The 25,187-nt window shown below is 52.8% G+C and overlaps 1 protein-coding gene across 4 annotated transcripts in view; it reads right to left on the reverse strand.

Annotated features, from left to right (window-relative positions):
• Positions 1-318: 318 nt before the first annotated feature.
• OLFM2 (olfactomedin 2) overlaps positions 319-25,187 on the reverse strand; it is a 60,385-nt gene continuing 35,516 nt past the window's right edge. For 2 of the 4 annotated variants that reach the window (XM_081288355.1, XM_081288353.1), the window contains exons 2-6: positions 5,114-5,251; positions 3,349-3,495; positions 2,927-3,146; positions 2,486-2,592; positions 319-1,412 (exon numbers count right to left, since the gene is read on the reverse strand). In XM_081288355.1, coding sequence (XP_081144481.1) covers positions 735-1,412; positions 2,486-2,592; positions 2,927-3,146; positions 3,349-3,495; positions 5,114-5,251 — 1,290 coding nt within the window. In that variant the 3' untranslated portion in view covers positions 319-734. Of the gene's footprint in view, positions 1,413-2,485; positions 2,593-2,926; positions 3,147-3,348; positions 3,496-5,113; positions 5,264-25,187 lie in introns of all 4 variants that reach the window. The other 2 variants (XM_081288354.1, XM_081288352.1) reach the window with 1 other exon arrangement.

A 25,187-nucleotide genomic window follows, 5' to 3' on the forward strand; every position in this document is an offset into this window, starting at 1 on the left:
TGAGTGAAAAGCCAGCGACAGGGAATATTTGTTTGAGGCCAATTTCCATCCTTGTTAGAGGATTCTCAGATGTTTTGATCAAATTGCTTTTAAATGAATTGCTTTTGATTGAAACACCTTGGATCAGATCTCCTCATTCGTCTCCCCCAAAGGGCTCACCCTGGCGAAGGGGGGCTCCAGGCTGGTCTTGCTTGCCCCTGGTTGAATGGGACAGGGGCTCAGTGGGGATGGGGCTCCAGGCTCAGGCTTCACCTCCAACTCGGCCACCAATGGACACACAGAGCAACCGAAGCGTCAAATGTCAAAGGTCCCGTTTATTCCAGCAACCCAGAAAGAAAAAAGTGTAAATTAAAAAAAAAAGATCCATGCACTCAACTCCAGGGGCTGGGGGTTGGGAGTGAGGATGAAGAGCAGGAGAGGGGCAAAGAGCAGGAGGGGAGGGGGAGAAAGAGAGACAGAAAGAGAACTGGAGGGTCAGATCAATGAAAAGAAAGAGACGGAGGGACATCAATAAAAGGCAGAAAGACCAAGAAGTGGAGTATCAAAAGCAGAGATCAATAAAGGAGAAGAGAAAATGGAGAAGAGGCATTGATAGGAATTCAGGGCAGAGAATGAAAGCTGGGTGTGCAGAAAGGTGGGGAGAGGGCACCACAGAGACAGAAAGTTGAAGGGACACAGGCAGAGTGGGAAGGGCCCCAGCAGCCCACGTGGGGCAGCCTGAGCCTCGGAGGCACCTAGGGATCCCCAGCGGTGCTGATGACATGGAAGAGAGTGACATTGTAGAGCACCTGGTGGCCATTGTTCCAGGTGTACAGGGCCCGCTCCCGGGGGTTGTAATCCAGCATGGAGATGTGGGAGTACTGGTTGTGGAAGGGGACGTCCGTGTACTCATAACTGGACGTGTTGGTGAAGTAGGCGAAGTAGACCTTGGCCCCGGCCAGGTGGGAGTTGGTCACATAGAGCACGCCACAGATCATGAAGGCCTCCCCAGCACTGCGCTTGGGGTAGCCAGTGTCCCAGGACCGCATGACCTCCAGGGTGTGTGGGTCCAGCCGGCTGACCACAATGTTGCCCGCATTCTGGTTGGTGGTATACACGGCCCAGAGCCCGCTCTCGTCCACCATGAAGTCCATGTCGGAGAAGCCACCCCAGGAGTAGGGGAAGGTGTTGTTGTAGCCAGCCCCAGGGAGACTCCTCTGCACCAGCACGGAGCGCGAGCGGAAGTGGTACTTGACCACCACGTTGCTCTGGTACTTGTTATAGAACAGGGAGCCATTGTACACCACGTGGCCCGTGCCCGCCCATGGCTGGGGCAGCAGGTGCTGGATAAAGTTCTGGCCTTTGATGAAATCGCCCAGAGTGCGGAACTCCAGCACCCGCCGGCCCTTGTAATAGCCGTCCATGTACCAGACCTATGAGAGTAGCCTCTGGTCACTGGAGGGACCAGCGTCAATGACCCAAGGGTCCCAGCAACCATTCAGGACTCAACGATGGTCATCAAAGACCAATGCCACCTACATGGTCATTACTCGGTCATGGGCTTTCTACTGACCACTCACGACCCAGTGACTATGAGTAATAGACACTAGGTGGGTGGTGCTTGATCCCAAAGGAATAGGGGAAATTGCACTCCCTGGGGACTTCACTGATCACTGGACACTGGTGGCTAGTGGTCACTTGGGGTCCCTTGAATTCATTGCCCATAGGTAACCCCCGTAATAAGATAACTAGGCATGTCTTCCTCATCGCCAACATTGTCTTCATCGTCCTTGCTGTCATATTAACTAGTACTTGTGAGTGCCCTTAGTGTTGAGCTAAGAATCTTAAGAACTTTAATTCTGAAATTATCATGATAATTTTGAAGATAAGGAAATCAGAGTCAGACATTAAAAATGCTGCCTAAGATTCCCTAGCTGAGAAATGGCAGGAGGGGAACGCGATCCAAGCCAACCAATTGGTTGAACCATCATGATCCCTGGGGGACCAGTGATCACAGGCTTATTACTACCTGTAGTCTCTGATACTCAGTGGCCGTTCAATGACCTATATCAGTCACTAGGAAGGTCACTGTGCAGGATAGTCCCTGGGCAGTTTGTTCCTGGTTCCTGTGGGTCAAAGTGATGGGCAGTCATGACCAAGGAGGCCACTGGAAGTCCAAATGTCATTGAGCAGGAAAGGCATGGGTCACTGTAGCCATACAGTCTTATGCTACATATGACATTTTGGTCAATGACACCTATACAATAGCGGCTCCATAACATTATATCACCTAGTAACATTGACACCATCTTAGATTTTCAGGGCTAGAGGGTCCTTGGTCACTTGCTTGTCACTAGACAGTCAAGGGAAGGTCTAAAGCTGCTGAGGATCCCTTAGGACACTTTGGTTACAAGAGTCATTGGTGTGGAGTCCCTGGGTACCGGTGGGCAGTCACGGACCATGTCCCTCCCAGAAGCTGGTCCCTGAGTTGGGCACTGTCACTCACCCGGCTATCGGCACTGGGAGCCATCGTGTCAGTCATCCACGAGCCAAAGCGGGACCCCATAGCCCGGACCGTGATGGGGTTACTGACACCTGTCAACTTCCCGCAGCCTGGGGACAGGAACAGAGGGAATGAGGTAGGGATGGGAAGAGCCCAAGGGAGGAGGGCAAGGCTCAGACTGGGAAGGGCAAGGACCAGGGAGGCGAGAAGGGGCAGGAATCTGGTCCCAGTGTAGAGCACGATTGGGGGTGCAGGGTGGGAAGTCAAGGGTCAAGATCATTCAAGATCATTTCCAGTTTCTGGGCCCAGGTTTGGCCTTGGATAGAGAAATCAAATGTGGAGGTTTAGAAGTCAGAGGTTGAAAAGTGCCCAGATTCGGAGCACAGGTGGCATTGGGGTGGGGGGCATGGAGGTCAGGGGTCAAGGTCAATGGTCAAGGCGTACCCAGTTTCTGGGCGCAGGCATGGAGCCGGGCCTCCAGAGCCATCACGCGCTGCTGAAGGTCCTCGTACCCGTAGGCGCCCATCTCCTCCTGGATGGCCGCCAGGCTGCCGGAGAGATTCCGCACCTCCTCGCGCAGGCGCACGATGGTCCGCGTGTCCGCTTTATACTGCTCCAGGACCGAGCTCAGGGGCAGTAGCTCTGTCATCCTGTCCTTCAGCTCCTGCCGCCAAGGTAGAAGGGTCGCCAGTCCTCACCACAGACCCGTTGTCTTTGGTGTACCCTGGCCCTTGACGTTTGACCCATACTGGACCCCAGAGCCCAGCCAGCCCTTGTTTCTTCCCAGACATGACCTTGTCCTTGGATCCACTGAGACCAATCGCCATCGCTCCCTCCATATCTGGCCTGAGCCCCGAAGGACCCACCTGGAAGCTCTTGGCCGAGACGGACCCATCGGCTGCCCGGAGCCTCGCGTCCAGGCTGCGCATGAGGGTCTCCATGCTGCGGACGTACTGCAGGTCGCGGAACGTCCGTAACTCAAGGACCTCCATGGACTGCGACACATTCTGGACCTAGGAGTGGGGACAATTCTGGAGGCCAAAATTCCTCCCACCCGGTAACCGAGAGACGTCACAGAAAAGACCTGGCAGGGCCAGAGGCCACACAAACACCCAACCAACCTTCTCCCCCCATCTTCCTAGCAACCTCCCGATAGCATGTCCACTCCTTGTCCCCCCTCATCCCCTGGCTCCCATCACCTCCCACCTGCTCCCTGTTCTCCTGCTTCCACCCTTACCCCGTGGCATAAGTTCACCCCAGAGCGGCCAGAGAGAGCTTTCCAAAAAGAAATCAGGTGAACTTCCTCCCCTACAGATCCTGCGAAGGCTGGTCCTGCTCCCTTACCTGCTTCCTCTCCTGGATGATTCCATTTTAACCTCCCGTGTTCAGAGGCTCTAAGTTCCTCCCCACCTCAGGGCCTTTGCACATGCTGATCCCACCACTGTTCCCCTCATCTTCCCAAGACTGGCTCCTGCTCATCCCTCAGGTGTGAACTTCAGCATCACTTCCCTGCAGTCCCCCTGACCTTCTTGGCTTGCTCACACTCCCCTTGCCCAGGGATTTTCTTCCCAGCTATCTGGAACATTCTTATACATCTGCCTCCTCAGATGGGATCCTTAGAGGTAGAGTCAGTGTCTAGCTTGTCCTCAGCTAACTAAATCCCCAGTGCCCAGTTCTGGCCCCAAAGTAGATGCTAAATAAAAACTTTTGGCTGGATGATTAAATTTAAATTCCCTTGCCTTGGCCTCTCCTGACCTGGCCTGAGGGTCCTCCAGCTCCCCCCTCCACCTGGCTGAAGTGAACCCCACCTGCCTAAAGTAAATTCCACCTTCTTAAACTGAACCCCACGGCCAAACTGAACCCCACCGGCTAAGGTAAACTCAGACACCACTGGTCCCTTGGTGGAATGCAGACTGTCCTGTGTGACCGCTCACAGGGCCCCTGGAAGTTCTCAGAAACTCAGCAGCCCACCAGCCCCCTGGAGGCCACAGACATTCAGCCATTATCAACAATCAGAGGGCACCACATGGACGTCTCAAACAGGTGGGGAAGGCAGACCGGTGTCGGGGTAGGAAGAGCAACAGGTGGAGGACACCCTGGTGCCGACAGGGCTCTCTGCCAAGCCTCAGCTTCCTCTACCGAAGGAGCATTGGGAGAGCCCTGGTCCCTTGCATCACTGGCATCAAGTGACCCATGGGCAGTTCAGGTGGGTAATGGCCATCAGTCTCCAAAGGGCACTGAAATACCTCGGGGGTGGATTGATGGGACCTCTTAACATCAACCACGATCAGAGGGAGAAGAAATCTTCACAGGAGATTTCTTCTAGGAGTGGGGGGAGGTCCCCGAGAGGCCCAGAACGCCATCAGCAGGTGCACTAAAGGCTGTACGGGGCGGGCGCAGTGGGGGGCCTGGGCTCACGGACAAGACTCCGATCCTGCCCCTGGGATTTTCCTCTCCCTGACTACAGGCTCTTGGCTTCTCTCCCCAGGAAGCGGTAGCAGATGTTGAATTAAAATATCCATCGGGACTAGGGATGTGGCTTGGTGGTAAAGCATTTGCCTGGCGTGTGTGAGGTCCTGGATTCGGCCCCCAGCACCACCGTCTTCCCCAGTGGCACCTGGAGTTTCCTACCTTCTCCATCAGCTGCCGCAGCTCCCGGCTCCGACCATCCCGGGAGCAGGTGCTCTGAGCCGGGATCACAGCTGTGCAGATGCATTTGCCGTCAGGGGCCTGGGCCGAGGTGTACAGTTGCCAGCCCTCTTCCGGACTCTGGAAGAGAGTCTATCAGAGGTTGAGGTCAGAGCTGGAGCCCAATGGGGGACCCCCCTAGATCTTGCTGGGAGAGAAAGGGGGACCCCTGGAAATGACAGATGCCCTTTGCTGGATGCCCGGAATGGGCTGGACCGTGTATTGAGTGTGGGCTGTAGTGTGACCGCAGTCATTCCTCAAGGAGCCCCACTTATAGATGACAAGACCCACGTAGGGCAGGATTAAGGAACAAAGCAAGGAATTGTGGAATTTGAGCTCTTCCCCCAGCCAGGAATGCATTCCCTCACACACACGCCACCTCCATAACCTCCATTAGAACATAGATCTGCTAGTGATAACCCCCAAGTGTGGGCCTCCCTCTCTGCTTCCCCAGCCCTTGGTGACGCGTGGGCTCCAGACACATGAATCTTGCTGTCCCACCCCACTGCACCTGGGGAAATCCAGGCAAAATAATAGCCAAAATGAGATAAAATGCTCACAGAGACATTTCAGCTTCTTGGATAAAAGACATCACCTTCAGCTGTCTCTTAAATGAAGGATCCGTTTTATGTTGGAGATCAATTATGACTGTTTTCCAAACCATGCTCCTTGGAACTGGCAATCTTACCAGGTGCACCGGGAAAGGGCGCTCTGAGGTTAATTTCATGCATTGCTGGGCGAAATAAGTTTTTATTGTAAGGTTTATCAGAGCCTTGGCCGTGCTAAGGTCTATCAGGGAACTCAAGCCAAAATTTCCAAACTTATTAGGAAATATCTAGTAAGACTTCTTCTGTGCCAGGCGTAGGGTCTGGGAAAGGAGCAAGGAGGAGAGGGGAGGAGGGAGCACCTATCGTCGCCCACAGAGCCAGCAGCGAGGACAGACACTAGACGTGGAATCCTCATGATGCTTCTAGAATCCCGTGTGATGAAGAGAATGTTTTGAAGAAATGAGTAGCAAGGAGTAGCAAGGGGTCTTTCTTCCTCAGGGTTGGGGTCTGAGAGGAAGCATCCCCAGGAACAAACATTTGAAATGAATTTCAGGATTGTGGAAGCTAGAAGAAGGGGAGAGAGAAAGGGACATTTTGGACACCCCCAAATCCTGAATAATATCTGAAGGGGCCTAAGGAACACTGTTAAAAGTCAGTGAGTACAGTCTCCTCTTGGTATCTGTGAAGACTTGTTCCGGGATGCCCTGCAGATGTGCCTGTAGAAACTGGTGGAGTATAGAATAGAACCTAGAACATCCCCCTGTGGACTTCCAATCATCTCCAGATGCCTTATAACACCGAGTATAATGCAAAGGCTATGTACATAGTTGTTATATGGTATTGTCTAGGGAACAATGGCAAGAAAAATGTCTGTGCATGCTCAGGACATAAATAATATATTTTAAAATATTTTTAGTTGTAGATGGACACAGTACCTTTATTTTGTTTATATGGTTTTTTTATGTGGTGCTGGGGCTTGAACCCAGGGCCTCATGCACGCTGGTCAAGTGCTCTACCACTGAGCCAATTTTTAAATTTTTTAAATTTTTAAAATTTTAAATAATTTTTTAAAAATATTTTCAATCTGTGTTTGGTCAATTCAGTGGACCCACAAGGTGCAGCAGACACCAAGGGTCAGCTGAGCTCCCTGGATGGAGCTGAGACCCCCAGTCAGGTCCCCGGAACATCCTCAGACATAGTGGATTTGGTCCCAAGCAAGACCCTTTCTTTTTAATAGGGTACAGTGATCTCATTTGTTTAACAAATCATCAGCATGTTCCTACTGTGACATCTCTACCTCAGATGCCGAAGACACACGCAGCAGTGAACAAAACACGTGCGCTCGTGCACACACACAGGAGCTGAGCTGGGTGCTTTTATTAAAGGGGGGGATGGACATAAATAAGTAAACATCAACTATTTTTAAATGATGAGTATCAGAGAGAGGAGGGATCCAAGGATGATGGACGGGAGACGCAGGGGGAGGCCCCAGGTTGCCACGTTGGGTGTCCTTGGAGTTAAGACCTGAAGGAGGAGAGGGAGGAGCACAGGGCTGTGTAGGGAGGGGTGTTCCAGGCACAGGGGAGAGTAAGGAGGAAGGCCCGAGGCAGGACCTGAGGCAGGACCCTGAGTGAGCAAGGGGGTCCTCGGGGGTCGTCCAGGAGAGGAGGGCTGGGGACAGCGCAGCGCAGCCTACGGCGAGGATTTTGGCTTCTCTGGATGATGCGGGAGCCATGGAGGGTTCTGAGTCAAGGAGGGGTGCGCCCTGACTTGGGTGCTCACAGTGACCTCCAGCTGTTGCTGGGGTCGGGGGATACAAAGGAGGGAGGCTCAGCTGAGGTAACTGCATGTATCCAGGCAAGCGATGATAAGTAGTGGCCATAGAGATGGCAAATAGAAAATTCCGGTCCTCTCTGGAATGCATTCTTATGAGCGCAAGAGAATTCTGATAAAACTGCAAATGTTTTACAGAGAAACAAAGCACCACAAAAATGGATCATTTCCACCGAGTTCCTGATCTCCCAGCTGAGGCCGTCCCACGAGCTGCAGCTGAGATAAACCCTCCTGGGAGTCAGGAATAATCGCTGAGACTCCACGATTGCCCCACCTTGTCCTCCCCCGCTCAATAAAGCCTTTTTTAAAAAAAGCTTATTGGAATGTGAGCTAATGATATAATTGTACAGATGAGCTTGACTCCTCCACTAATTTATAAGGAAAACAAACCATTCATAAACACCATCCAAAACGATTGTAATGAGTCATTATTTGTGTCTTACATATGCTCTGCTGAAATTAGGAGACCCCTTCTTTTTTGCTGGGGTACTAGGGATTGAACTCAGGGGTACTCGGCCACTGAGCCCCATCTCCAGCCCTATTTTGTATTTGATTTAGAGACAGGGTCTCACTGAGTTGCTTAGTGCCTTGCTTTTGCAGAGGCTGGCTTTGAATTTGTGATCCTCCTGCCTCAGCCTCCTGAGCCTCTGGGATTACAGATGTGTGCCAACATTCCCGGCTGGGAACCCCTTCTTTAGGTGACCACATGCCCTCCATTGGGGTAACTCTTCTTCCCAGCCTTCCTTGCGCCAGGTCTGAGCTGGGTGAAATCTACACTGGCTCAGTGTGGAAGTGCCCAGTTTTCCTCACTGACAAGGGCCTCCTTTGGTGGTCAGGGTGCATTCGGCCTTTGCACTGGACAGGCAGGCAGGGCCTCCCCCCAGCATTGTCAACAATGACTCAGAGGTGCTAGTGATAATTCAATCCTCGTGCCTCTTCCTTGGGAGAACTTCGAGGTCCTATGAAGTCTCCCGGGAGAGTCACAGGCACTGTGCTCCAGTGGCCCGGGGTGCGACCTGCTCATTAACTGGCTCTGCGTGCATCTCCCTCATCTCCTCCCTCCCTTCCCTGCGTCCCCACTGGTTCCTCCCGGGATCTCCGCCTAGTCATCCCTGGGGATCTTCGAGGGATGGTTCCAGGACCCCCGCAGATACCAAGAGCTGAGGATTCTCAAGTCCCTCATTTTAAAGGTCACAGTATTTACACAGAAGCTCTGCACATCCTCCTGTAAACTTTCAATCCTCTCTAGATGACTTATAATACCTAATACAACATAAATGCTTTGAAATAGTTGTTACACGGTACTGTTTAGGGGACAATAAGAAGGAAAAGTCTGTGCATGTCCGGTGCAGAGCAGTTGCTCTCCAATATTTTCAATCTGCGGATGATTGAATTGGCGGAGGGAGAACCCAGGGATAGAGAGGGCTGACTGCGTCTGTACCCAGTCCTCCCCTCCGAAGCCCAAGACAAGAAGGATGACCCCAGCAAGGCTTTCCCTTTGTTCTAGAAGAATGCAGCATTAGTTTCATCTCTTTTCAAGACAAATCCAATTCTTTAAAGACAACACAAAGCAAAACAATGAACAGGAGCCCAAGCGTCCCTGCACACCCTCCCCTGGCTCCAATCCCCAAGCAATTAAGTCAGACCCCCCCCCCCAAGATTCTCATTTGTGCAGAAACAAAGCAGCCCAGCTCAACATAATTAACATCTCCTTCCTACATTTCCTAACATGTCCTTTGAAGCAAACAAGGCATTTTCTCTCAACATATGAAATATTGAATTGTAAAAGAGAAGCGAGATTTAAGTGGCACGAAGAGAAGGCCTCCGTGGCTTTCCTAAAATAATTGTCTGCGTTGGACGCACTTCGCAGGAGTGTTCTCTGCAGCAGTATAATTAAATGCCTGGGGTTTGGCTGCCAAGTCTCAGCATGCTAAGATCCCGGGTTTTGCCCGGCAGGTTTAAGTTCAAATATGCAGTCGAGTTCATGTCCCTAGGAGCCATGGGAATGTCCTGGAGGGCTCAGTGTTTGAAAGTCCAAATGCCATTTCTCCTAGACTGGGTCTAGCTTAGAACCAAAGTCATGAACTCTTAGAGGTCATAGCTGGAGGGATAAAGTGGTCTATCCTGAGGGAGATGCTCATGATGGTGGGTGTGACAATCCGTGAGTTCTCTGGGTACAGAAATCTCCAGTGGGGCGGCCGGCCTCACCTCGGGTTGGCAAATGCTCAGGAGAAGCCAGCTGCTCTCTTGCCGAGCTCTGCCTCCAGCCTAATATTCCTGCTAATGGGCTCTGAGAGGGTAAGCTACGCACTCAAGTAGCAATTCCTCAAATCGTCTCATCTGGCTGGGATTGTTCCAATACTTCACTGAGGCTGCTGCCCCAATTAAGCACCAGGCTCCGTCCCTGGTCCAGGGTGAACTGAGCAGGAGACACACAGGGAAGTTTTCCTCAAGGCTGGCTGGGCCGGGGATCATCATCTCTGCAGCTCTGCTGTCTGTATCTGAGCTCCAAACCTTCCCCGGTGGGCTGGGGTGTGGCTCAGCGGGAGTGTGCTCGCCCCTCCTGCATGAGGCCCCAGGTTCAATTCCCAGCACTAAAAAAAAAAAAAATTTAAGTGTTTGCCAGGGTGAAGGGATTACTCCAGCATCCTGGGGACAGACCCTCACTGAGCATTGGCTGCTAGGGATTAGCCAACAGGAAGAGAGCAAGGCTTTAATAAAATGAAGATATCATGGTGTTTGAGACTGGATAATTTAATCAGGAAGCAGATGTGACTTGGGGCTTATATATTTATTTGTATCCTGCCTTGTTCCAGAAAAGCATCTAAGTGGGTTACAAGGATATGTAAAATACCACATGATAGCTCCAATTAAATGCGAGAGAGCAGGGATTAGGCACTCCTGGAGGGCCGTTCAGCCAACCCACAGCTCAGGCTTTGAGATTTCTGTACTTGCTTTTTACTCAGCCAATCCAAGGCAAGGAATCCAGCCCATGGAAATCACAGGGGTACTGGACGGCTCTGAGGATGCTAACTAAAGTGCTTCTTTGGATCTGGAGGACTAGAATTGTTTCCTCCAATTACTGACAACAGGAGGAAGGATTTAAAAATTTAAGATGCACCCACAGGGTGGAATATTATGCAGTCCTTAAAAATTGGGATTCACAGGAATTTTTATCATCATCTCTATCTCCTTTCCCAAATCTTCAAAGTGAACATGTATCTTGGAAGGGGGTGGAGCCCAGGGCCTGCAGGGTGGGTACCCATGGTTCTTGTTAGGATTCTTTTAAAGTCTGTTTTTTTTTTTTTTTATTTTTTTCCAGGGGAGTAAGGGGAGGAAAACAAAAGTGGGGACATAAGACAGAGCCAGAAATGAGACTAAGAAAAAACTCATCCCTGAAGAACCCAACCCATCAGCATATGGTCGGGCCATAAATTTGGCTCCAAGCTCCTTAGCAGCCAACTCGAAAAGAGAACGCTGGTCATTTCTGCGGTTCCCAGTGTCCTGAAACAAAAGTACACCAGATGCTCAGGAGAAGGCTCAACTATTTTTGGTACTGAGAACAGGCAGGGATTTCTCCCACGGTCCTCCCAAAAAGGATTCTGTGTGATGTCACCCGTAATCTTTCCAGACAACATTCTTACGATAGAAACCATTGTTCCCCTAGATGTTTATTACTCCCACTTGAATGATGGAAGATAGCCAGGGTCCTGGGGTCGTGGCTTGACCATTCCTGGGCTGTGTGGTGTGGATAAGTCGTTGAACCTCTCTGTGCCTCAGTTCCCTCATCTGTGAAATGGACGTGTTAGTTATCCCTACCTCACAAGGCCGCTGGAGGATGCCATGAGTTAATAATACACAAACAATTAGAACAAACATCATCATATAGGAAGTGCTATATAAGTGCTTGTGACTAGTATTATTATTATTTTTTGCAGTGCTGGGGATCAAGCCCGGGGCCTGGTGCCTGGTAGGCAAGTGCTCTATCACTGAGCTCCACTCCTAGACCCTCTGCTATTTATTTATTTAGATACCAGGGATGGAACTTAGGAGCGCTTAACCACTGAGCCACATCCCCGGCCCTTTTTTAAAATTTTTTTATTTAGAGACAGTGTCTCACTGAGTTGCTTAGCTCCTTGCCTTTGCTGGGGCTGGCTTTGAACTCAAGATCCTCCTGCCTCAGCCTCCAGAGCCGCTGGGATGCCAGGCGTGTGCCCCCCTGCCCGGCCACTGCTATTATTTTTATTGCTATCCTTGGAACTCTCCAAAGGCTGATTTCAGTGACTTTATGGAATCAAGGGGGTGGGAGAGAGGAGACACGGCTCCATCCCGAACCCGGGTGGTCCAGCCCATGGACCCAGAACAAGTGCTGTAACCTGGCAGGGGCGGGGGAAGGGGCGGGGGAGGGGGCGGGGGAGGGGGCGGGGGAGGGGGCGGGGGAGGGGGCGGGGGAGGGGGCGGGGGAGGGGGCGGGGGAGGGGGCGGGTCCATCTGCTGCCAGCAGGTGCAGGAGGAGGGCGAGAGCCTGGGGTCCCACAGGACCCCCGACGGACCTAAGCTCCTCCCACTAGACCCTCTTAAAGGTCCACGCTCTCCAAACACCTCCCACACTGAAGGCCCAGCCCCCACACAGGAACCTTTGGGCGCACAAACAGTATCTAAGCCATAGCTCTCGCTGTGAACCAGACGTTCCCTCCAGCACCTTGTGTGAATGGACTGATTTAATCCTCACAAGGACTTTGTGAAGCAGTTGCTGTCATTTTCCCCCTTTAAGGGTGAAGAAACCAGGGTAAAGAGAGGTCAAGTTCATCAGTCTTGGGCCAGGATTCAGACCCAGGTCTGACTTCACAGTCATTCCCCCCACTTGCTGCACCTCCCTCCAATTCTCCTGTAAGCCCGAGTCACAATAGCCACTAAGGCCTCATTAGTGTGACCCAGTCATGCCTCTGTCCCTGGACAGGAGATGGCATGAGGGTGGGGAGTTTTGTCTGCTTTGCAAATCATTAATCACTCAGTCCCCAAAGCCAGCACCGCGGATGTTTGTTGAATGACTAGACATCCAGCGACCCGGAGGACAGAGAGCAAATATCTTCTCAGATCCACCATGAATTTCTCCTTCTGCCACCAACTGGCCTGCGTCCCTCGCAGGGAAGAACCATCTGAGATGAGGCGGCACGGCAGACAGGCGCCAGGCAAGCTCAGCAGCAGCCCTGGCTGCTCCCTGCCTGCCAGGATGGCAGAGGGCCGTGATGAATGATCAGGGACATGCCTCTCTGCTGCGACTGAGCCGTGACGGGGCCACATCCCTTTGGAGAGCTTGAGATAATAGCAGGCTGCCCTTGTCAAGCCTCAAGGTGTTGGGCAAATCCCCCCTGAGTGATAAGCTTGACAGGCCTTAAAGAAGATATCAGCTCTCCTGCGCCAGGCTGGCGGCCCGAGTCACCGCCTCCCTGGGCTTGAGCTGCTGGGGCTTTGCCTGCGAGAACCCGGTGGCAGTGGCAGGGGCAGGGGACCTGTGCGTGCACGACTTCATTGATTCATGCATTCATCTATTTGCACACCCACACACACTCGCCCAGCCATTTGTTCGTTCATTCACTTATCCTAATTAACCCATCTTGAGAGGCCTCCAGGGCAGCAGCACAAGACAACCGCACTAACCCTCTGCGATGGCCAATCTTTTTTATAATTGGTTGTTTTTTTTTTTTTTTTTTAGTTGGGGACAGACAGATGCCTTTATTTTACTGAATTCTTTTTAGGTGGTGCTGAGGATGGAACCCAGGGCCTCCCACGTGCTGGGCAAGCCTCCACCACGGAGCCACAGCCCCAGACTGCGATGGCTAATCTTGATTGTCACCTTGGCTGGATCGAGAGCTGCCTAGGAAAATACTAAAAGCCCACTCTGGACGTGTCTGGGAAGGAGGTGTCAGAGGCCATTGGCATTCGGGTCAGTGAACTGAGTGACCCGCCCTGAATGTGGGTGGCGCAGTTCACTCAGCTGGCCCAGAGGGAAAGAGGAGGAAGGAGCTGGCTGTGCTCCTCTTGAACTGGGGCCATCTCCTTTCTGGCCTGTTACAGTCGGTGAACACCCGACTCCAGCCTCTGTGAATGTGGGCTCACACCTGTGCCTCTCCAGGGGCCTCCCAGGCCTTCAGCTCTGGACAGGGCTGCCTCAGTGGCCTCTCTTGTTCTGAGCTCCTTGGACAGAGCAGCGGGTTCCTCTGACCCTCCAGCCTGCGGTGGCCACCGAGGGACCAGCCAGCCTCGGCTCGGGTGAGCGGATCTAGTGAAGTCTCTTTCATAACTATATGTGCATCGTGTTGGTTCTGTCCCCTAGAGAACCTGGACACAGGCTGGGCTGGGGCTCAGGGGCAGAGCGCTCGCCTAGCCTGGGTGAGGCACTGGGTTCGATTCTCAGCACCACATACAAATAAATAAAATAAAGGTCCATCAGCAACTAAAAATATATTTAAAAAAAAAAGAACTTGGACAATACACCCTCCAAGCCACGCAAGTAGAAGACTCTAACATGCTCCCCGGCCACCAGCCCCAGTTGAGGCCACTCCTTATATTCAAAGATGCTTCAAGGCTGTGGCATCATATAAATGAAAAATAAAATAAATGAAATAGGTTTTCTGGGGGAAAATGGAAAGAGACACAACTCTGCGTTTGCCTGACTCTCCCGCCTGGAGTCCTCAGCACACAGACGGTCGCCCTGTTCAAGAGTTTATAAAGGCAGGGCTGGGGCTGGTGTGGCCCAGTGGTAGAGCACTTGTCCAGTACGAGCAAGACCCTGGGTTCCACCCCCAGCACTGCAGAGAGGGGGCAGGGTGGAGAGAGAGTCAGAGAATTGACAAAGACAAGCCACCGGTGTGCGTGTGGCCCAGTGTGTGGCCCGGTCTATAAGACAACTTAAGAGATCTGCATTAGGACTGCAAATCCTGACACCATCAGTCATCAAACAAGCTTGCTTTGAGGAAGTGCACAATCCACCTGCACCCAGCAGTCAAGTGCCCCTCTTCTGGGGAGACCCTTCTGGGAGGAAACAGACACTCACCAGGACCCCCAGGCCTCCTTTCAGTTCTTCAGCAAACCCTCACACTTTGCTTTTCCATAATATTAGGGCCTGAACCAAGGGCGCTCTACCACTGAGCGGCATCCCCAGTCCTTTTGATTTTATTTTGAGACAGGGTCTCATGAAATGCCCAAGCGGCCTCAAAGTTGCAATCCTTCTGCTTCAGCCTCCTGGGCAGCTGGGATTACAGTGCCCGGCTCCCCCAAGCTCTTCATCACCCCAGGTCTTCTGAACGTGCTGTCCTCCGCCCTCCCCTCGTCAAAGGGTTGAACAATGACGAGGACTTGTATGAGTGAACGTATCGAGACAGACGCGTGGTGGATATGAAGGCAGAGGCCAGAGGTTTGCGGAAGGAGGGTGGGAGGTGGAAGGAACACAGGGGAAATGAGAATGACTCCATCTTTTGGGTCATGCATGCTAGGCAAGCGCCCCACCACTGAGCCCCCGCCCCAGCCCCAGAACTGCCTTTTGATGTGTCTCCCCCATCTCAGACCCCCCTGCGGCCCTCAGCGCTGCCAGTACAAAGCTCAGATGCTGGTCCTGCCCCATGGCCTCCCCGCTCCTGTCCCCAGACAGCATGTCCTGTCCGTGCTGTACTGTCCAGGACACCTGCCTCTCCCCCATCATGGAGGAACCTGCTCAGGCCTCAGCAGGCAGGAGCTCCTAGACTTGGGCTGGGCCCTGCAGCAGCCTGGGTATGATGGGAAAGTGTCGCCTGTGGGGGTGGAAGCTTGGTCCCTGGTCTGGTGCTGGTGGGAGGTGGTGGAACCTTTAAATGTGGGGCCTGGGGGAGGTACCGGGTCATTGAGGCCATCATGCCTCGTGGACTGAGTTAGTTCCCATGAGAATGGGTTGTTATAAAAATAGCAGCCTAACCCCTGAGTGGCTGGGACTTCCTGTCTCACCACGGTGATCCTCTTCCACTCTGTGATGCCTCAACACGAGGCTCTCACCAGAGGCCAAGCCAACACACTGACTCGATCTTGCACTTCTAGCCTCTAGACCTGTGAGCTCAATGAGCCTCTCTTCTTCATACATTATCCAGCCTCAGGTATTTTGTTACAGCAATAGGCAAGGGTCTAAAACAGCTCTCCCCTAAAATGCTGCTGCCCCCAACATACACAGAGTACTGTGACTATGCGATGTGAAAATCTCCTTTAGCATCACAACAGTGGTGGCAACGACAACAACAATAAATAACAGCTACCATTTATTGCACACCTTCCCTGAGCTATGTCCTGTTCTAAATGCTTTGCAGCCAATTTCTCACGAATCCTCATAAGAACTCCACAAGATTGAGCCATGATGAATGTTCAAGTCCTGGATCTGCTCCTTCCTCTTTGTAGGTTCCCAAGAGGATCACTTGACTTCTGTCATTTGTAAAATGGAAATAAAAAACTGTTCCCTTCTAGCCACCCACATGCACACACATGCACGCACATGCACACACATGCACGCACACACTCAAGTAAGTGCAAGCTGCTTGATGGCGGAATTTTCTCTTGCTCTATCTGCTGCTATAGAAAAAAAAGTGTCCAGCACAGGACATAGGAGGAGGGCTGCCCATCTACCACCTGCTCTTTCCTTTTCCCACCCCTATCCTACAAGGCTGGAAACTACATTACCCACACTCCCGTGCTCTCTGCCTTCCAGGAAAGATCAGCCAATGGGAGGTGCTCGTGGAGGGCAGGAGGGTGGGACAAAGGAGAAGCCTGTGTATTTTCTGCTTCCTGTGCCTCCTGCGCTCTGACTGTGGCTGCCTCTCTGCTGGGTCTTCAAGTCTCACCGTAGTCCCAATGTTGGGCTCTGTGTATTTGACCTCTTCTTTCTTCCTAGAGGTACCGACGTTCTCCTTTGTTATTGCCATTCTGATTTTCTTTTCCATCCTTGGTTTAGTTTCTTATTTCCTCCACCGTCTATATAACTAATTTCCTGAATTAAAACCCTCGAGAGGCCTGTAAGAGTTCAGTTTCTCTAGCACCTGAAGGGGGATAGTAGTTGCTCAATAAATATCTGTGAATTTATAGGCGGCTGTTAAAGAGTCCAACAGAACAGGCTGCTTGGGTCCAAATTTTGATCTGCTCCTTTCTGTGCGACCCTGAACAACAGGTTTAACCTCCCTGTGACTTTTTGGGAGGGGTGAGGACTGAACACAGGACCTTACGCATGCCAAGCACATGCTCTACTGCTGAGCGACCTTCCCAGCCCCTCTCTGTGGCTTCTTTAGCTTCTGATTCCTTATCCGTATCAGTCCATTTTCTGCTGCCATAAAAAACACCTCAGGCTAGGTTCTTCATAAAGAAAAGAGAGGTATTTCTCTCGCAGTTCTTTTTTGTTTGGGGAGATGGTGGGTACTGGGGACTGAACTCAGGGCACTCAGCCACAGAGCCACCTCCCCAGCCCTATTCTGTATTTTATTTAGAGACAGGGTCTCACTGAGTTGCTTAGCGCCTCTCTGTTGCTGAGGCTGGCTTTGAACTCACGATCCTCCTGCCCCAGCCTCCGCTGGGATTATAGGCGGGTGCCACCGCACCCAGCCTGTCTCACAGTTCTAAGCATGGCCAAGGTGGGGGGGCTCCTGGCAGATGGCATCCCCATGGTGGGTGTGCATGTGAACTGTGAGATCCCCCCCGCCCCCAGAAGGAAGGCAAGAGGGACTCAGGGGCCAGGCTTGCTATTCTTAGACAACTCAATCTCTCAGGAACCAACTGGGGTCTGCCTCAGTCTCTTCTGGAGGTGATGCCCCCAGAACCTAATTACCTCCTGCTAAGCTCCTCCTCTTAAAGGCTCCACCTCCTCAACACTGGGGTCCAAGCATACAGCACAGGAACCCTGAGCAGACACTCTAGAACAGTGTCTAAACCACAGCCTCATCTCGAAGTCCAGATCCTGGGAGGTTGGGCCTCCCAGAGTGCTGTAAAGGTGACATGAATTAGTATACATCAGCGGGGACAGTGCCTGGCACACAGGATGCACCTGGTCTTTGGAGCTTTTGAACCGGCACAGTTCCTGAATTGTTGCAGATCCTCTGCTGATTTTTCCTTTCTTTCTTTTTTGGCTAATAAACTTTTTATTTCGAATAACTTTAGATGTACAAGAAAATTACACAAGGTGCCAGGAGCGCCCGCGTGCCCACCCCTTGTGGTGGCAATCTTACATAACCTCAGCACATCCCTCACAACCGAGACGGCAGCATTACTACTAACTAAATGCAGACTCCATTTGAATTTTCCCACTCATCTCCTTTTTCTGGTCTGGAATCCAATCCAGGATACCATGCTGTTTTGAGTTATGGTATCGCCTTAGTCTCCTGCGGTCGGTGACAGTTTCTCAGTCTTATTTTTCATGACCTTGACAGCTTTGAGGACTACTGGTCAGGAGTTTTGTAGAATGCTCTACACGTTTTGTTTTGTTTCGTTCAGTGCTGATTAAGCCCAGGGCCTCACGTGGTCTAGACAAGCGCTACCACTGAACCACACCCCAGCCCCAATCTCTAATGGCTTCTTAAAAGTGGTACCAAGGATTGAACTCAGGGATGCCTTACTGCGGAGCTACACCCCCAGCCCTTTTTATTTATCTTGAGACAGAGTCTCACTAAGTTGCCCAGACTGGCCTTCAATGTTCATTCCTCCTGCCTCAGCCTCCAGAGTAGCTGGGGGGGGGGGGGCAGGCACCGTGGCGCCCGGCTCCCCAATAGCTTTTAAGGTCAGGAACTGGACTGGGGGTGTGACTCAGTGGTAGAGCAGGCACTTAGCATGCATGAGGTCCTCAGTTCCATTCATAGAAAAGAAAAGGGGGGCAAAAACTAGGTCCCCATGTCCCCCAGCCATTCCCCCAGCCGGAAGCCCAGTGCCCAGAATGCAGAGAGATTTCCCCAATGAATGAATCCGTGAATCGCCGTCATTTAGCTCTGCATCCTGCTGCACCCCATGTTCCGTGGGCATCCCTGCCAGAGGCGAGATCTAGAAAAGTTCACAGGGACATAAAAGCTCTTCTCCTTTCAGAAAGATTCGCTTTTGATCCTTTCTTTGTAGACATCAAGGATTCATTTCTTTAATATTTAGGGGCTTTGGAACCAAAGACAAGCAGCACATTTGCATCAGACAGCTCATTTTTCAAGGCCGCCGAGAGAACTTCCAGAAAGACTCGGTTTCTTCCTCCTGCACTTGTCACTGATTTCTGTCTCTCCTTCCCTGGCTTTCCGGGCTCTGACAGGGGGTGGGAGTGAAGGTTCTGGAATCCTCTGCAGACTCTCTGAGTTCTCCCTGTCACAGCCCCAGGACGCTTAATAAGCACCAGACCAAGTCACCGGGGCTGAATTGGGCTCAGGAGCTGGGGCAGGGGGTGGCTGGTGATGCAGATAAAGGAGTGGATTGAACCCAGGGGTCCACTAGGCTGCACCCCCTGCCCTTCTTCTTTGTCTGGAGACAGGGTCTTGCTAAATGGCTCAGGCTGGCCTGGAACTTGTGATCCTCCTGCCTCAGCCTCCCCGGTAGCTGGGATTGCAGGTGTGTCCCCCCTGTCCCCGGCTTAAATTAGTGGCTTTATTTCCCATCCTTCTGACCAGCTCCTTATCTGCCACAGGGACCCAGAAGCCTGTCTTTGGGTGCACAGAACAGGTCACCTTTCTACCCTGAGCCGGTCAGAAACGGGAATTCCCTTCAACCACACAGCCCTCAAGGTCTGACGGCTTTTTATTGCTCAGCCCTGGGAAGCCCAACCAAAGGCAGGAAATGGAAGAAAAAAATGCCCGCGGCGGGGTCATTTCTCCGCCACCCCCCCCCCCACGAGGTCTCTGCAGCTGGAAGACACTGGCCGGGGTTTAATCTCTCGCCTCAAGTTTGTCAGAGGTAAAAATGAGGCAGGCTGAGCTTTTTCAGACACTTCCCTCGACTTACAGGAATCCAATTTCTGGCCAGGGCATAAATTTGCAGCGATCAGCGCCTGCAGCGGGCCCAGGCTGGGCCCGTGGGCTGGGGATGGATTTCTGAAATCAATCCAGCGGCGCGTGGAAAAGGTCGTCATGGGGGAAATTTATCTTCCGTGGCTGGCTGAGGCATTTTGTGCCGACAGCTAGGGACACCCTGCACAAAATGGAGGTGTTTGCTCTGAGGATCCCAGGCAGGGACTGCGGGGAGGGAAGAGGCGGGGAGGCCTCAGAGGCTGGACAGCGGCGAGGCTGAGTGGGGGAGAGGGGGCTGGGGGGCTGGGCATTAGGCTGCCAGCTAATAACTCAATGGGGCACAGGTGCCAGCACTGCCTGCCACCAACTTCCCATGGGCTCCTTCCTGCTAAGTACCGCGTGAGCCCCTGGGGAGGTGGGTTAATTTGGTTACCCAAACCCTTTATCACTTGGCTGTACCTCTGCACACACACTCCAGAGTCTCAAAGGCTCAGACAACTCTGCATCCGGGTCTCCTGGGTTCAAATCCCAGCTCTGCTGTGTGACCTTTGGCTAGTAATTGAACTATCCCGTGCCCCAACTGGAAGAGCACACTTAGTGCCGACGTCATGATGTTCAGACATTAAAATGGCTTCACTGTGTACTGTAATGTGATGTGGCTGCTTGTGGAATTAGAATGATAAACGTGTGCTGCCTGGGAGCACAGAAAGACGGGCCGGATAGCCTGAGTTTCCATCTTGGCGCTGTGTTACATCGGGCAAGTTATTTACTGTCTCTGAGCCTCGGGTTCCTTATTTCTCAAACAGGCGGTAGGTGACGGTGACATTGGTGTTTTGAGGATGCAGTGAGCGAATATATTCCAAGTGCTTAAAGCTGTGGTTCAAAGTGAGAGCTTGAGAAATGCCTGCGGCTGTTTTCCTTGCAAGGCAGACAGGACCGTGAGCTCTCCAAATTCACAGATGAGCCAGGCAGAGACACGGCGAAGAGGCAATTAGAACAGAGTGTGATGGGTGTGCGGCGGGCGGATATGGGCCCGGTGAGAGCCCATATCAAGAGTGTGAGGACAAACTTCTGGGAGAAGCAACAGCTAGCTAACAGTCTGGATGGACAGACAGGAGACTGTGGGTGGAGAGGAAAGGGTTCCAGGCAGCGGGGATGGCACAGGCAAAGGCCTGGCGGACAGAGAACATCTGCTGCTCCCATGTGTGTTTGTTGAGCACCTGCTCTGCACCAGGCATGGTTCTGGGCTCTGGGAACACTGCTGCTGGTGAGACAGAGAGAGAGATCCCTGTTCTCATCAAGGCTCCACCCTAGTAGGAGGAGACAGGGGGCACAGAGGCTTCTAAGAATTGTCCAGTGAAGAGTCAAAGGTGAAACTAGGAGGCTGGGAGGTGAGTTGGAATTCTCTGTTTGTCCCCCACCCACCCCACCCCAGATCCAATCTCTGTACTGCTGATTCTGCTCTGGGCTCCAGAAGCCTGACCCCTGTGTAAGATTCCATTTTTTGGTAGTATAATGAAGTACCTGAGGCTTGATACTTTATCAAGAAAAAAGGTTTACTTAGCTCAGAATTTTGGAACATGGAAGTCCAAGATCAAGTGCCTCATTGCTGTGGCCTCTGGTGATGACCTCATGGCAGATCACAATATGGGAACCGGTGCAGAAGGAAGAGATTATATAAGAAGGCAGAAAGTAGGTGGGGAAACCTGGGGGTCATCTTCAGACTATAATATCTTGCTCTCCAGGAGACCAGTATTCCCTTCCCTCGGTCCCAAGGGCAGCCCTCGCCATGACCCAAGGACCTCCCACCAGCCATCACCTCTTAAGGTTCCTCCTTCTCCCACAGCCACACTGGGAACCAAGCTTCCAATGCGTGAAACTTTGCGTGTGGGGCTAACCACACACTGCCTAGGACCACAGCACCCCCGCCCTCCAAGCCCCCCAGACTCCCCTGTCCTCCAGCTCCCAGCAAAGTCTGGCCACAGGAAGCAGGAGGGCAGAAGAGAGCGAGCCCAGGGGTACTTATGCCCCCCGTTCCTCCCAGGCAGGTGGCAGGCAGTGGCTGTGTTTCTCTCCCGTGGCTGGGGGCTGGGTGTCCCTCTGATCGGAGCTGAATTGTGTCCCTCCCAAACTCACGTGCTGAAGTCCCAATCCCAGAATGTGACTGCATTGGGAGGTAAGGTCTTTAAAGAGGCCACTGGGTTAAAATGAGGTCCTTAAGGTGGGCCCTCATCCAGTAGAACGGGATCCTCATAAGAACAGGTGATCAGGACCCTGATGTTTGCAGAGGGCGGGTCCAGGGAAGACATGGGAGAAGACGGCAGTCAGCAAGCCGGGGGAGGAGCCACCTGCTGACACCCTGACTTCAGACTCGGAGGCTCCATAGTTATGAGAAGTGAAGTTGTTTAAGCCACTGAGTCCGAGATATGGTCTGAGATACGGTCTTGGGTATGAGAAGCTGACCGAAGGTGACTTAAGTCCATGGGAGGACACATAGGCGCTGTGTGAACTCCACACGGTTTTATATAAGGGACTTGAGCGCCTGTGGACTTTGGTGTCCTGGGACCATCCCTCCCACAGGTACTGAGGGACAGCTGTGCCTCATGGTGACAGACCTAACAGATGAGCACATCGCCCTCAGTGTGGCCTCGTGGCTTGGGGAGTCTCCAGCTGCAGGCCAGGGCGGCCCCCAGCCCCCTGCAGGTCCTCTTAGCCTGGCCGCTTCTCTGGATCCTCTTCACTGCGCCTTGTGAGGGAGCTGCTTCCCAGGGGACTCTGCCCACACAGTGATGAGGAGACCCCGGCAGGAGTCCAGGTCTTCAGAAATGACCACTCCCCCTGAGGCCTGGGAGACCACCACTGGCAGGTGCAAGAGTCTGCTCGGCTGCAGGATGAGGGGCTGCAGGATGAGGGGCCGCAGGCTGCACTGCTTTACATGGACGCCTCCTGGTTCTGGAGAAGTTTGAAATCAAGATGTCAGCCGCGGGGTTCCTCCTGAGGCCTCTCCCGGGTTCGCAGACAGCTGCCTCTCTCTGTGTCTTCACCAGGTCTCTGCCCAGCGTGTATCTCTGCCTAATCTCCTCTTCTTGTGAAGACCCCAGTTGGATTGGCTCAGGGCCACCCTAAGGACCTCATTTAAATTGATTACAGGCCTCTGTTGGTATCTACAGGGAATTGGTTCCAAGGCACCCCTGGGATACCAAAATCCATGGGTGCTCAAGTCCTGGATGGGGAATCATGTAGAGTTTGCAAAAAAACCTACACATCTCCTCCTGTAAATCATCTCTAGATAATTTATAGTATACCTAACACAATGGAGGTGCGATGAAAATAGTCATTATACTCTATTGTCTAGGGAACAAGACAAGCAGCGTGTGTGAGCACGTTCACTACAGACTCACAATTGCAGGCTACAGACAGAACTCCCTCCAGACGGGGGCCTGAGCAATGCTCAACTGAGGGCTGGAGGGGACTGGGGACCTAAGAAATGGCCAACCGCACGGTGTGTCTACATGTCCGTGGGCTCAGTGTAGGGCCCAGCTGATAGCATATTCCAGTTTTGTTTTTTTGGAACTTTCTAGATTTTTTTTTTTAATCTGCAGTTGATGGAGTCTGTGATACAGAACCTGGGGTCCAGAGGGGGAGCTGTACCTCTTTAAAGCCCCATCTCTAAATATAGACACATTCTGGGATGCTGGGGTTCAAGACTTCATCGAGTGAATTTTTCTGGCGGGGACAGGGGGATGGACACAGTGGAGGCCATAACTGTGCGTGGGCGGGGGAGGCAGAGACATCCGCTGGGGGAGTCCGGGCAAGCACACCAGGGGCCGGCTCAGTCCATCTTTTGAGTTTTCCAGGTCTTTCAAAGAAATGAATCTCAAAGATAGAAAAATCAGCTCCAGCGGAGAGACATCCTCTGCTTGGAGGGGAGGGGGCAGGGACAGCCACCTGGGTCACCGAGCCCTTTGTGAGTGAGAATGGGCCACTTGAAGGGAAATCGATCCCGGCTGAGCGCGAGCAGCTGTTCCCGGCCAGCGCTCCCCCGGGGAGGCCGGGCCCCTCCCCTCAGGGCCGAGCCGAGCCAGAGCCCGAGGATTGTTCTGGCAGGTGGCGGCCGCGGACGGGCCTTCAATCAGCGGCATTGTGGCTGCGGGCACCTGCGTCCATCCCGCAAGGGAGGCTCATTCAGCCTGGGCCTCCAGCCTCCGCAGCCATCAGGGCCCAGGCCGGGCCCGGCCACGCCATGCGCCTGCAGGAAGGGCCTCGCGGCTCCGCGTCCCAGTCGTGTGACGGAACCTCACGGGTGGCCTCGGTTCCCGTCCCGAGCGGCGCCGACCTGGCGCTCCCTCCCCGGCCGTCGTGGAGGCCGTCGTGAAGGTCCGGGCACGAGCTCAGAGAGTGGGCCTTCCCACAGCCGTGTGGCGTCGGGGACACCAAGGGAAGGGCAGGGAGGAAAGGCCAAGGGGCAGAGGCCGGCGTGTCCCCACAGGCCGTGAGGGGAACCGAGGCCACGAGAGATGGATCCTCGGAGGGGGAGAGGCTGAAAGAGAACCCGGGACGGTGAGGCCATTCAGACAATAGCAAGAGCTGTCACCACCCAGGATAGCAGAGGAAAGGGAGGGGACGGGGTCACTAGAGCGGTGTCACTAGAGTCCGGAAGCTGGAGCCACCCAGCAGGAAAGCCACCCAGACGAGGTCACGGCCTGGAGCAGAGACTGCGGGAGAAATCCCCCGGCTCCTCTCCGGCTCCGCCCCCAGACTCCCACCGCAGCTTCTCATTGGCTGAACAGAGAAGGGAGCCAGTGCGCATAGGAGCCTGGGAAATGTAGTTTTCAAAAGTCACCTCCTCCACCACAGGGAGAATAGGGAAGGACAGGGGAGGGACACCAGGGAAATGACCCGCATGCAAGACTCCAACTCTGGTTGCCTCTCTCTAAAGTTGTCTCGACCATCAGGCTATCCACTTATGAGACATTTGGTCAGGTCAACTGTCCCATTTTGTCCCCATAAGAAGCCTCTGATCAGCGACAGAACTGGATTCGTAGTCATAGTTAAGAGTCTAGCTAAACAGTCACCTCCTCAGGGAAGCCTTCCTTGATTGTCTCCTTCTGAGTCTTCCTCTCCCTGCATGGAACTTGTTATGAGAGAAACCATTTGTTGGTTAGTGTAGTGTGTGACTTAGGCAATGGATGTCATTTGTCCCTCAAGGGTTCATTTGTCGGAAGCCCCCAGAGTGACAGTATTAGGAGGTGGTGGGATCTCTAAGATGTGGGGCTAGTGAGAGGTGATTGGGGCACTGCCCCTGGAAGGGAGTAAGGTAATCCAGTGTGTCAGGAGGGGGAGGGAGGGAGACTGGTTAGTTCTCTCCAGAGGGTTGTTACTTAAAAAAAAAAAAAAAAGGCTGGTCCCTCTCCTTGATTTCCTGTCTCTTGATTTGCTCTTTCCCCGTCACATGTGTTCCTGAGGCTGTGACACTGTGCATTCTGAGGTCCTCATTAGAACAGAGCCAATGGCAGCACAGCGCCTTGAACCTCCAGCACTGTGAGCTACACAAACCTCTTTTCTTTATAAAGCTCCCCAACCTCCGGTAAGTTATTATGAAAATACACTAATGCAATGACTAGAGGAAAGTAGACAAGGACAGGGGCGTCACCCTCT

The sequence above is a fragment of the Spermophilus citellus genome, assembly GCF_964194105.1.
Source record: "Spermophilus citellus genome assembly, chromosome: 3".
In the NCBI taxonomy this organism is placed as follows: domain Eukaryota; kingdom Metazoa; phylum Chordata; class Mammalia; order Rodentia; family Sciuridae; genus Spermophilus; species Spermophilus citellus.